Raw genomic sequence first — 13,302 nt, forward strand, 5'->3', positions numbered from 1 at the left:
ATCCGACGCAAAGGGCACCCTTTAGCGTCAATATGAGACGCCGGTTATGGGTAGGTTTAGGTCTGGGGTAGGTTTAGGGTTAGACCACTAGGAGGCGCATCCTAGACTCATATTTATCTGCGTCTCATATTGACGCCTAAGGGTGCCCTGTGCGTCGGATATTGAAGAAATTTCAAAAGCGTCAGTATATGACGCCTTGGGATGAGAACGGGCTGACTATACGCTCTAATTTTTTTTTTCATATTTATATGCAACTTGCTATTTCTTTGTCATTAATAGTAAAATGTACTAGCAATTTCTGAAAATTGGTCCTTTTTTCAGTGTACTTAAATACGCAAAATATTTTTTTTTTCATGAGCTCAAGATTTGAGTCAGCTTGATTAATTAAAAAAGAATCAGCATACAGCTGAAATCTCATATTGTACATACATACATATACATACATAGAAGCTCAAAATTAAAACAACTCCTGGAGAAATTCTTCTACATATTTTAGGATGAACAGAACTGGATCTTGTGATGTTTGTGTAATATTACTCTTTACATGCTCTACATGTTTGCTGAGGGTAAACACAGGGGAGACAGTGAAGTCTGCAGGCACTGAGGAACACTCACCGTGTAATTGGCACACAGCGGGTTGAAAGCATTGGTCCCGCACACGAACAGCCCTCCATCATGGCTCAACAGCACCTTAATATAATTACGACACTCCTCCTGAGGTAAACAGAGAGAAATAGAACAATTTACTCTTGTTTATACTATTATATATTGTGGCAAGCAGGGCGGGGCCGAGAGCTGTGGGAGCGGAGCGTGAGTGCTAGCGTCACCTGCGCCACACCGGTCTCGAGTCCCACGGAGGAACTCCGGAAGGACAAAAGGTGACAGTGCAAGACAAGAGAGGACCAGGCGTGGGATTTTACATTGGTGCTTTATTTTAGTTTATGCGGCAGTCTCCGTGAGGGGCTCCGGTTCCCGCCTCTTTCTTCCCTTATCAACAAACCTTGTTACAGTATTCATTCAAGTTGTCAAATTTGTTGATTCTTATGTTGTTTACAATATAATACAATACAATACAATATTTTACCATGGTAGCGAATGAGTGCCATATTTTTATACTATAGTATTTTCATTATATTTTCCTAGGTACTTTATAGGATTCACATGATACATGTGATTTGTGGTATTATGATTCCATGTCTGATGTACCATGTAATAAATTAAATTTAAATAATATATAATATAAAATACAATACAATATAAAATAAATAAAATATTTTAATAGAATTTAATTTTAATAAATAAAATATAATTATTATATTATATTAAAATATATTAATATTTAATATTTATTAACATTACTTGTATTTTTTATTTGCCCTGTTGTCCTTTTATTGCTAATAGAGTAGGCTTCAGAGGTCTGAGAGTTTTGGAAATAAACAAAAAGCTTTTGGGATTAAAACTGAAAGAAAGAGAGAGCGAGAGTTTGAATAATTATGTTATCTCAATATGCATAAACACAATAAAAATGACTATTCCTATTAATTATTGTGTGGAACAGCGGAAATGATTTCAAACTGTGTATATTTGTTTTGCCGGGCTGATCTTCTTTGAATAACAATGACTTAGCAGCATTTGACTTTCATGTCATTTAACAAAGTCATCTGAATACTAATTAAAATTTGAGTGAAGGAGAGAGACAAACAAAAACATAGTGTGTGCGTGTGCGCGTGTGTGTAATGGGTCAGACATGAAAGGGTAGGGTAAGATGGACAAAAGAATAAGGCTGTAAATATTTACACAGCTTCACAAGTCATTTTCCCCCAGACATCATTATTTTGAGAGCTGTGTTTGTTTTTGAAGACAGACACTAGATAAGAAGGTCCCAGCTCATAGCTCCGTCACAGAGCCCACACAGTGGGCATCACCCTATAACGGTTCAACGTTTTTCAGTTTTTCAGGGCAAGTACCCCATGAAGCAGGGAACCCCGATACAAAATGTGTCAAACAAAGCTACATATTAAGCATAGGCTAGCCTTCAATATTAAAGATTGTATCAGCGATTTCAGGCCCAAAAAAGGCCCAAACATAAATTATCACAATCTTTCCTAACGATCCGCTAGCTGCCCGCCCCATAAGCAGGCCGTCAAAAAAACACGTCTCTGTAGGCAGCCTAGGCTCTGAGATCTGCACACAAAAACAAATGGTTTCACCAACCACTCAAAACCAAAATAAATAGTGTTCCAACCAATCACCAACGGGGGTGGGTGTTGTGAGGTTTTGTGCTCGACTTCGCGTGCAGCCGTGCAATCGCTGATACAACCTTTAATAGAAACGAAACCATTGTTGTTTTTGCACATGCATCACTCTGTCTAATACTTTCATTGTTAAAATTAAGATTTATGTATCATAATAAACAACACGTTGCGATACAAATCCCAATTCATTAGTTGTTTGCAGTTGTAAATTATTTTAATGGATTTGCAGTCATACATTTTTATTTTATTAATCAGATGGTCAACTAAACATTTACCTGAAATTTAGCTACAAGTTTATTAAAAATTAACATTTTAATTTTACTGTCAGGTGGACAATTAAGAATCAAATCAATACGTAAATGAGTGTGGGTTAAAGTGCAGATGTAATGTGTTAGCAAAAGCTCCACCATAACAAGAATAGCAATGTGAGACATTTAACATTATTTACAAGTCATTACTTTCACCAACAATTTGAATGGAATTAAAAAAATATAATGATACGAATATTTTTTCTAGTAATCTATTAGTCTGCATTTACATTGTGCATTTCTATTTTGACATGCCATACTTTTGTCCCTTGCTTGTATCACTATGTCAATTGCACTTTCGAGAGTGAATCCTGCATTTATGTGAAGATGTCACTTCCGAAACTTTGCAGCATGTAATTGGCCATCAGTCCTCTTAGCAGCTTGAAAAACAATACTTTTATTTAATAGATTATTATATCTATATAGCCTCACTTTACAATCACTAAAATGCTGTCACTCATCTTAGTTCGCGATCTCACAACGTTCCAATAAAATCAATAAAGTTGTCTACACACACACACTGCATAATGAATATCTTACTTGCATCATGTCTTTGTTAAAGAGACGTTTCGCGAGAGTGGGCAGAACTCAGCACTTTAACAAAAACTCCGGCGTTTGAGTGGCGAGTGGATTCTAACTTAACTCTGATTGGCCATCGCGTTCAAGAGATCAACAAACATGTCTGTGATTGGCTACATTTCTCACCGCTGCAAAAAATAGGAACATTTCACGTTCTCCAGAGAACAGAGCACAAATCTGTTTATAATGTTTTATTTTTTTTAACAAAAAATTATTTGTGATCAAACATTAATTGAAGGATCCCCTGCAGTACCACTGCGGACCCCCTAGGGACCCCCGGTTGAAGACCCTTGCCCTATAACATACATTTTTCTCCTGGTTTTTACATTGTATTTGGACTAAATAGGCACAATGGTGCTGCATGTCTTTGTGTAGCACAGAAACAGGAAGTAGCTGGACTTGAATGCATCATGACGTGAGTCCAGCTATAAAAGCAGTCCTACTGGATAACCAGCTGCGAACACTCATGAATCAGGAATGTCTTTGTTCCCTGACGGACATCAATGGAACGTTTTGAAGTGGTTTTGTGTATTTTGCTGAAACCTCTGCATGTGGGCCCCAACGTGCAGCTCCACCATAGGACCCATTCACCACTCTGCCCATTGAGTTTGGCTGGGCCCCCTGGTGGAGCTGAAACCCGAGGGGGCCGACACTGAGGTCAGGCTCTTTGAGGTGATTAGCAGGACTGCCAAGGTTCTATGTGTTGTTACAGATGCAAGTCCACCGTGTGTGTTTGCACAAGAGATGTAGATCTAAGTGTCGTTACAAATGCATTCAAGCTGCACACAGCGTTAAACACACACTCCCTATTGATAGATCAACTTACAGCTTGTGTGAGCATGTGTTTGAATAGAAGAACAGACAGGGATCTTTTCATTTTTGATAAGCTGAAGAGTGTGTGTCTAAGCATATAAAATGACAACCTTTCACCTCTTTTTACGTGAGTATTTCCACCTGGATGCTGTGAAAGATTGAGGTATTGAGGTGCTCTAACATTCCCGCATCAGCAATGCCAGTTTTTTCCCCTCTGTGTGTTTTTCTTGGTGATCATCAGGAGACAATGCAAAAACAGTGGCAAAATTAGGCAACAATTTGCCCATAATTACCCACCAATTAGAAGAAAATCCAGCTGATCTTCACCCTAGGGGCCGTTTACACGACACTGTTTCCAACTGAAAGCCTTGTATGCATTTTGGCCAGGCATTCATTTACACGACAACAGCGTTTTTGGGGCCTGAAAATGCAAAATTTTATAAACTAAAAACATTTGACGAATGTGTGAAAACGGTGACGTCATGCACATGTGTATTACGTGTTCAGTCTAAAGGCACATAGTGTTTCTTTACAAAGTGACATCGCCAACTACTGGCCTAGCAGTAAAATACAGCGTTTTTAATAGTTTTTATCAATGTGGATCAACAATGAATTTAATTTCTGTAATTTGACATTTTATCTTTTTGTTTGGATTGTAAGTGGCTATTGCTATTTTACATAAGGCGACTAGTAAAGCCATCCTCAGACTACAAGAGTTTCAGGCCGATTTATGCCCGGTTTACCCATCCCAGTATTTGGAGATAAAAACCGTGTCCAGGGCATTGGTCGGTTCCAATGTTCCGCCCAGATTATCTGGTAATGTGAGGCATTTACATCGGACACATGTTTGATATTGAGGATTTTAAATCAGGATGACTATGATTACGTCAGTACTTCCACAATAGCCAATGAGAGACAAGTCTACAAGGAGACGGAAGTGATGGAACTTTTAAAAAAAGGCGGCCGCGAAACATCAAGCAGCTCTATGGGTCCAGTGGACAATGGAGATGGAGGAACAGCTGGTCGAAATGCAGCAACACCACGGCTGCCTTTATAATGTCTCCTCGTTTAATGTCTACAGCAAGTTGCTGCGGCACAGTATCCATTTTGTTTACATCCGCTTCCTGTGAGATCACGTCAGGTGATTATCTGGCATGATTATCTTAAGAAGATCTTGTAATGTGTGATGCGCCACGATTTTTAAATCTTGTAGTGTGTGCAGGTTTGAGATTTGAAAGAATAAATGTGCGTGATGCAACCAGATTTTACAATTTAAAAAATCCTGTAGTCTGAGACCAGCGTAAGTAACTATTACTCATACTTCACTTTAGGGATCATACTTCAGTCTGTAACTTTTCCTGCACTATTTGTGCTATGGATCTGATACATTGTGCAGCTTGCAGAGGAGAGGTGTACCATTACAGACATTGTTTTATCTTGTGAGTGATAAAACAGGCAAAAATTCCTGACCTAAGCCATATCTACATACGGTTACCGTGATTTTGCCAAGTAGGACATCCTGGATCAACATATTTTCTTGATCCTGTCCGAAAATGTTGTCCTAACCCTACCCCTAAACCTAACCTTATCCACAAGTTATCCCTAAAATCAAAGGGAAATTATAATGAATAACACTGATGTAGAAGCACCTAACCCTGATTGAAAGCCTAAACTTGACATAAACTGTAAACTTGTCCCTCAAATCTGATTGGTTGATTGTAATGTTGTTCCAGGATCAAAAAAAGATGTTGATCCAGGATCATAGATGAAGGTACTTGGTGAAATCACGTTCACCATCTTGGGCCATCACTCCAAGCAACCACCCATGAAAGCTCTAAAAACCACTGAGAATGTCACAGAAACTCACTCACATTTACAAAATAAACATATAGTTGATTAATATTATATTTCCCTGCCCACAAGGCCTTGGTTACATCAGCAGGAAAGGAACTCTGCTTTAGATGCTGAGAACATTGATGAAAACTAGATCAAATTAAGAAACTTAATAAATGTCTTTAGCACCATCTATTCCTCTCAGGACTCACAATAAACATACAGACGAACGTGAGCAAAACGGCCCAGCTGTGTCAGTGCGCTGTAAACTCTCTGCAGGGGAGGGGAGATCTTACGTTCCGCTTCATAAACTGTAAAATTGAATTCATCAGAGATGCAGGATTGCGAGCGGGTCGATCCGTACGCCCGTCAGAAGTGTAAAAAGCAGGTTTCGCTCTGGGGAAGAGCACATTTGCTTCAGGTCTCTGTGAAACACCATCAAGAAAGTGTCAAAATTTATTCTTCAGATTAGAGCGTGCGACATGGCAGTATACGTTCTCGCACCCTAGCAGACTCCACTCCTTTCTACTCTGATCAAAGTCGGTCTTCTCCTCCCTTACTCTCCTGCTTTTCTTCTCACCGTTCTCACTCTCCACCACTCCTTGTTCTCTCTCTGCATGTCTCCGTTTGCTCCCGTTCCTCCCACTCAAATTGCTTTTCTGCTTCTTTCTGCACCAAAATCACTCAGTAAGGCAGAGGTTCCCAGACTGTTATGTCAGCCGAACCTCTGAGATGTAGGCAGCGCTATTACACGTCTTCTGAAAGGGTACAGAATCTTCGGATCCAAACACAGGCAAAAAAGGAGCAGAAACAAGCGAATGCTTTTATCGCTTGTTTCTGCTCCTTTTTTGCCTGTGTTTGGATCCGAAGATTCTGTACCCTTTCAGAAGACGTGTAATAGCGCTGCAAGGGTTCGGCTGACAGCTTATCTATGAATTGAAAAAAAATTCAATTTTCTCAGTTTTTTGTTCAAAATGGTGCTTTTTTATGAAACTTACCCATATTCAAATGTTGATAAAAAAGAGTGCATTAAGCTAGAATAAGACATTTGTTATTGTTGTTTAAAAGCAGAGGCTCTGTTAAGTTAGTTAATATTTCAATTATTCAATGACATATTCACAGCTCTCTGGTAATCAATTAATTGTCAAATGATATGCAAGAAAACAGATTAAATATCTATTTTTAGCAAGTGCTTTATTTTTTCATTATTTATATACAGGTCTGCACAACTTGCCAAAACTTATATTGTGATTATTTATTTATTTCAATTGTGATATAACATTTAATTTCATGTAAAAATGTCTCATATTGCTACGGAGACACCCAGACAAAAATAACAAAGACTCTACTAAGAGAATAGTTACTTTTAAGGGTGTTCACACTTGGTTTCACTCTTTACAAGAACCAACTAACACTACAAGCTCCAAAACAAATATTTATAAATCACAGCTTTTGATTTGAAAAATCGCTATTTGTTAAGATATATCGGGTTTCAGTTTTATTTTGATTAATTGTGCAGCCCCATTTGTTTATTTTTATATTTCATTTGATTTCATTCATTATTAGCTTTTCATTAACTAACGATTCACGAATACCCAGCAGTTCCCTTGTGAAACTCCAGGGGTTTGCAAGTCCCCATTTGGGAAACCCTTGTTTAAAGAATTTCGGGGAAACACTGTTGATTTTTGAAATGAACAAACACACCGCTCCCTTCATTGCTCCGCTCCCAATTGCAAGAGTGGATGTCTCTTTATCATAGCTAAAGCAAAGAAAAATAATGCTTCACAAAAAATAAAGCAAAGATGACAAATGAACGACAAGGAAGGTTGTTAGTCGCCAGCAGACAAACAATGACACTCAAAACTGTCCTGTTACTATAGCTAGCATTACAACAACAGCATATCTTGATTCTGTGAAACAACAAAACCAATGTTACTCACGTGGAGCAGAAATAACGCAACCTCTGCGTCCGTTTTCAGGCCTTCGCGCTTCGGTCTCTCCAGCACTGGAAAGCTTTTCTAATATTAACACAGGTCATAAAGCTCTTGCCTGATCATAACTCTTCTTTTTCTAGTGATATTCCTCTGAGCTTTTCTCTTTTTTAATGTCTCTCAACCATCTCTCTTTCTACAGTCTTTTTTCAAATCTCCCTCGCTCACTCTCTCTCCTGCCCTATCATGAGTGGATACGCCCCTCACTGCTGATTAGCCACAAGTGTGTTGCGCTGCTCGGTCTGCTTTCAACAGCGTTCTCAGAAATCGCTTACTGCCCCTTTAAGATATAGATGGATAACTGCACATTCAGTGCTTAGACACAGTCTCGTCTCTCTGAAATATACGCAAGAGAGAAATCACAAATTACATCGTATTAAACATGAAATGTGCAACTTTTAAAATAGCAATTGTGAATGTTTATTCACAGTGTATTCAGATTGTTGCGACTATATTTTTAAGAGCTGAAAATTAGATCGAATTTCACTGCATGCAAAAATCCAAAGGGTTCACATACTTAGCTTTATAGCTCCCTGCAATTTTGCATTTGTCTCAACTTTATTACTCCTAAGACATTTTAGGCAAAACATCTGTGACAAAATTCAATGAAACCCATGAAGTGCCTTGAGCTGTAAAATAGCAATATCTGAGCAATAAAATTTTCTCCAGGACTGAACAAAAAGATATTCAGTGAATCCTTCATGATGGAATCCCATTGCTCATTTTCATTCAGAACGACCAAATACAGTTCTCTTCCTGCAGTGCCCTTCAAGCGAGTAGAAACGACAATTGTAACACGTCGAGACACTCGAGGGGCAGTGTGTGTCTTTTATGTCTTTCTCTCTCTCTACAGTATCTCTCACTCTCACTCACACACACACACACACACACACACACACACACACACACACAGAGTGTGGAGACAGGTATCACAGGAGACAGATGTGATCTTGTTGTAGTCACAATGTTGTTGCTGTAGAAATCTGTTTATCTTGTGCTTCATAAAAGCCAATCAAAGCAGGCCGAGAGACAGCCAAATGCAATAATTCAATTCATGCATCTGAAGAGCCTTCATATGAATTATGAATGATCAATTTATCTACCTCTGAAGATGTTATTGTGGTTTAATGCACCACTGTCAACACTACGTTGAAACTGTTTTGATTGGATTTGAACTGGTCACTTCGGCCACGTTCACACAGCAGCAGAATACGGTTGTCAGTCCTTAATACGGTTACATTCACACACAGTTTGTTTATGTACTGGAGTGACAACCACATTCTATAACCAAACTTTTTTTTGTATTACGAACTCATACATTTTCAGGACTCACAACCGCATTCTCTGAAAACACACGCTGTGTGAACGGAACCGGACTGGACGGGCCCTATTTTAACAATCTAAGCGCATGGTCTAAAGCGAATCCACTTTTGCAAGGGAAAATGGTCGGCACACCCTGCGCATGGTCTAGAAGGTTTGTCCCTATTCTCTTAATGAGTAATGGGTGTGTTTTGGGCATAACGTACAATAAACCAATCAGAGTCTCATCTCCCATTCCTTTTAAAAGCCAGTTGCGCTCGCGCCATGGCAGATTGCTATTTAAATGGCGGAATTTCACTTCTCTAGCGAGGAAATGGATCTGCTTGTGCGCAAGGTTAAAACACGCAAGCAAACCATTTGAGGGACAAAGTGTATGCGCGTTGTGGACCCGCCTATAGGCGCACATTACTAACGCGCTCTTTAAATAACCAAAAAAATATTGCGCCATTGACTTTAGACCAGGTTTCAATTGGTCAATGGCACAGTCTAGTTCATTTGCCTCAAAATAGAAATGCGCCTGAACACACCTTGTTTTCAGACCAGCACACAAATGGGCGCAAATGCATTTGCTATTTAAACAATGTGGTGCAGGACGCGAAAATGATAACTGCGTTGGGCTGAAACTAGCAAAAAACACAAGCACGATAGGGCCCGACATGTAGTTGTCTGTCAAGTCGTACAGTGCGGGAGAGCAGCTTTGCGATGCAAAAAACTAGTGTCTACTGTGTGTTGCGGGTTTTTTCCGGTGTGGTTTTGATAACTAACATCGATCGAGATATGAGGGTTTTAGATCCAGTCACTGTTCTCCACCAGAGGATATTGAATTTCCTCCCTCATTATCAAATCATGTCAGCTTAAATCAAGTAGCAAGACCACAATTACTAAAGGAACAAATGCTAGATCAGATCAAACATTTCATCTGACAGCACTTTCTAAAGTCCATCTAATCTTATTCTAGACTCTAGAGCATATGAAATGCAAAAACTGGCTCCTGGATCAGCAGTCTGATATCAGTGGTGTGTGGAGGTGTGTGGTCAGATATCTGACAGAAGGACAGGTAATTGGACGTGTTTCTCAAACTGAAGTGTTTCTGGCCTTTCTTGCTCTTTTTCTGTCCGTCTGCGCTAATATTCTGTCAATCTCATACAATTAGAGACGAATGCTGTGAAAAAACAGTTTATATGAGGTAATTAGTGATCACGAACAAAAAACAACACGGAAAGGGCAAGAAAGAAAAAGCAAGGAGGAGAGAGAATGAGACCCTGTTGCAGAAAGTGCCGGAGGCAGAGATTCACAGGTGCGTGTTTGATGTCTCAGATTTCTGCGAACATGTGGGAGGGTGGCAGACAGGTCTAATTTGTAAGCTCCCTCTTGCCAAACAATAATCCTTGTCCAGGTTTGACACTCAGTCCCTTGAAGTTCTCTCCCCTGCAGTCATACACATCTATTAAAACGCCCTGGTTTGCGAAAGAGCGGGAAAGCAGGACTCCTACATTATGAAGGTGGGCAGAAGGCAGAAGGTAATTAGCCTCTGAAACTGAAGAATAAGAACAGGTTTATCACGAAAACTTCAAAGAAAGACACAATCGCGTCTGGGACATGAGAACTGAGCTCAGCCCAACTTCAGCTTAAAAAACAGACCTTCACAATCTCCTGAAGTTAAAGAGAATAATAAACCAAGAGTTGAGGAGAACTATTTGGGCAGGATAGATCAAGGGATTTGGGGGAAAAAACCTACATATTTTCAAAATCAACTAATTAGGTTGCAGAACACAGGGGTCTCGAGGTGCGATTCAAAAGCTGAAGTATTTTTCATTTCATGTTGTCTTAAAGGGATAGGTCGCCCCAAAATAATGAGTTTCTTTGTTCTGTTGAACAAAAAAAGATGATATTTTGAAGAATGTTGGTAATCAAACAGTTTCTGGTTCCCGTTGGCTTCCCCATACCTTTATCATTCATGTCAATGGGGACCAACAACTGTTTAATTACCCATATTCTTCAAAATAACTTTTGTGTTCAACACGAACAAAGAAACTCATACAGGTTTAGAATAATTTGAGGGTGAGAAAATGACAGGATTTTTATTTTTGGGTGTACTATTCCTTAAAAAATGCAACACTCCAGGCACATTAAAAAAGGAATGAATGCAGAATGCAAAATCCATAAAGGTCCGCGAAATTAATAAATGTAAATGTAAATGTATAGGAGTGGTAGCCTTTTTTATATAATTAAACTACCCATGACTAAAAGGAGAACATGATGCCATGTTGCTAAATTATACAGTATACTGTATAACACTAATCGACTTAGGGTTGCACAATTTCGAATTGAGATTTTTCTGATAAAAATCGGTGACTATAAAAATATGACTAAAATATGACAATAAAATAATAATTATTATTATTATTATTTCTAAATACAAATATATATATATATATATATATATATATATATATATATATATATATATATATATATATATATAAAAGAAATATTACTATTTTAATAATTCACTGTAAAATAAAAAAAAATCAAGCATTTCAGAAAAAGAATATAATGTTTATTCTATACTTGATTTCTTAATTTTCAAACCACCAAGCTTTTATTTCGGTGGAAAAAATGCAGAAATCCCTTAAACCTTATTTGCTGACAACAGTCAGTTTTTAAGCACTTCTCATCATAACAAGTAAGGGAAGATGGTTGGCACACTGCATTTCCAAATGCACATTATAATACTGATTTAGTTCTTTTTTTTTATATTTTTTTTTTATGCAGCCCTAAATCAACTAGTTGGTTGTTGGTCTTGAAAATAAAGGTTCCAAACCGGGTTGATTTCGCAGTGATGCCATAATAGAATCATTTTGGGTTCCCCTCAGAACTTTTAAGTTCTTAAAGGGGTCGTCGGATGTAAAATTCGCTTTTATATAGTGTTTGCATATAAATAAATATGTCTTTGCAGTGTGTGAACACAACCACCATATAATGAAAAAAAAATTTAAATCCTCAAAAAGCCTAAACCAGGGGTGCCCAATCCTGCTCCTGCCGATCAACTGTCCTGCACAGTTCATCTCCAAACCTAATCAAACACACCTGGAGCAACCAATTAAGGTCTTCAGGATCACTTGAAAATTAAAGGCAGGTGTGTTTGATTAGGGTTGGAGATGAACTGTGCAGGACAGTCGATCGGCAGGAGCAGGATTGGGCACCTCTGGCCTAAACACTCTCAATAATCAAGCTGTTTGGATTTTCTGAGCAATATGACATCATACATGCTGATGCTCCGCCCACGCCCACTGATGGACTGTCCCGTATTAGCATATTTCCGCCCTCAACCATTTGTATACTGTCTGCCAAGGCAGCACTTTATGTGTGGACACCAGCCATGGAAGAGAGGGGTGGGGTGAGCAGTTGCTCATTATCATTTAAAGAGACATGCACCGAAACGGGTCACTGTGAACAGAGCTGTTTTTGAGGAGATAAAAGGGGTGTTGTTTTAAACAACCATTGAGGAATTTTAAGTATGTTACAAACTTTACATGAAGACCCTAAAGAATCATACCAACTTGTGGAAAATGGGCGTCTGATGACCCCTTTAAAAGAACCATTTTATTCCAACCTATGAAAAGGGGATGTTAAAGGAACCATAGATGCCACTAAAGAACTTTTATTTTTAAGAGTGTTGTGTCATCATGATCTATCCCTTAACAGATCATGTGCGACAAAGGCCATGTTTCCTAATAATGTGGCAAATCACCTTCTTAAAATCATCTTAACTTCAGTCATTCATTGTGTAATGACTGAGTAACACCTGTTTTTACCAAACCAGCATGTCGATCTCTCATTATTGAGCTTCTTAAGTGAGCTGCTGCAGGAGCTGTCAGGTCCAAATGTGCTGAATAAAAGACAAAACTGTTTCCAATGGAGACGCCAGTATGTGATACACTCAAAACTACATGAATATTGACTTTCAATAAAATTACATTTCATGAATCCTGTGCACTCTACAATGAGCCTCATTAACTCATAGAATAGTGGCGTGTTTGCCTAAAAGAGAATTAAAACGCATAATTTAAATTTCATATTGATATACAGTAATAACACACGCAGTGCTAAATTAATGTGGACTAAAGTAGAGAAACTGTTTTGCCCAATTTCAGGTATTGCACAAAGCATTAGTTATTTTTGGATATTATTTCTTTGATT

General features: G+C 38.5%; 1 protein-coding gene across 1 annotated transcript in view; it reads right to left on the reverse strand.

Annotated features, from left to right (window-relative positions):
* The window catches only part of sema6ba (sema domain, transmembrane domain (TM), and cytoplasmic domain, (semaphorin) 6Ba), a 143,442-nt gene that overhangs the window by 38,841 nt on the left and 91,299 nt on the right, over nucleotides 1-13,302 (reverse strand). Inside the window, exon 6 of the mRNA XM_084119738.1 lies at nucleotides 616-714. Within this exon, the coding sequence (XP_083975864.1) occupies nucleotides 616-714 (99 nt within the window). The remainder of the gene's footprint in view (nucleotides 1-615; nucleotides 715-13,302) is intronic.

This window comes from Abramis brama, assembly GCF_963993115.1.
Source record: "Abramis brama genome assembly, chromosome: 7".
Classification (NCBI taxonomy): domain Eukaryota; kingdom Metazoa; phylum Chordata; class Actinopteri; order Cypriniformes; family Leuciscidae; genus Abramis; species Abramis brama.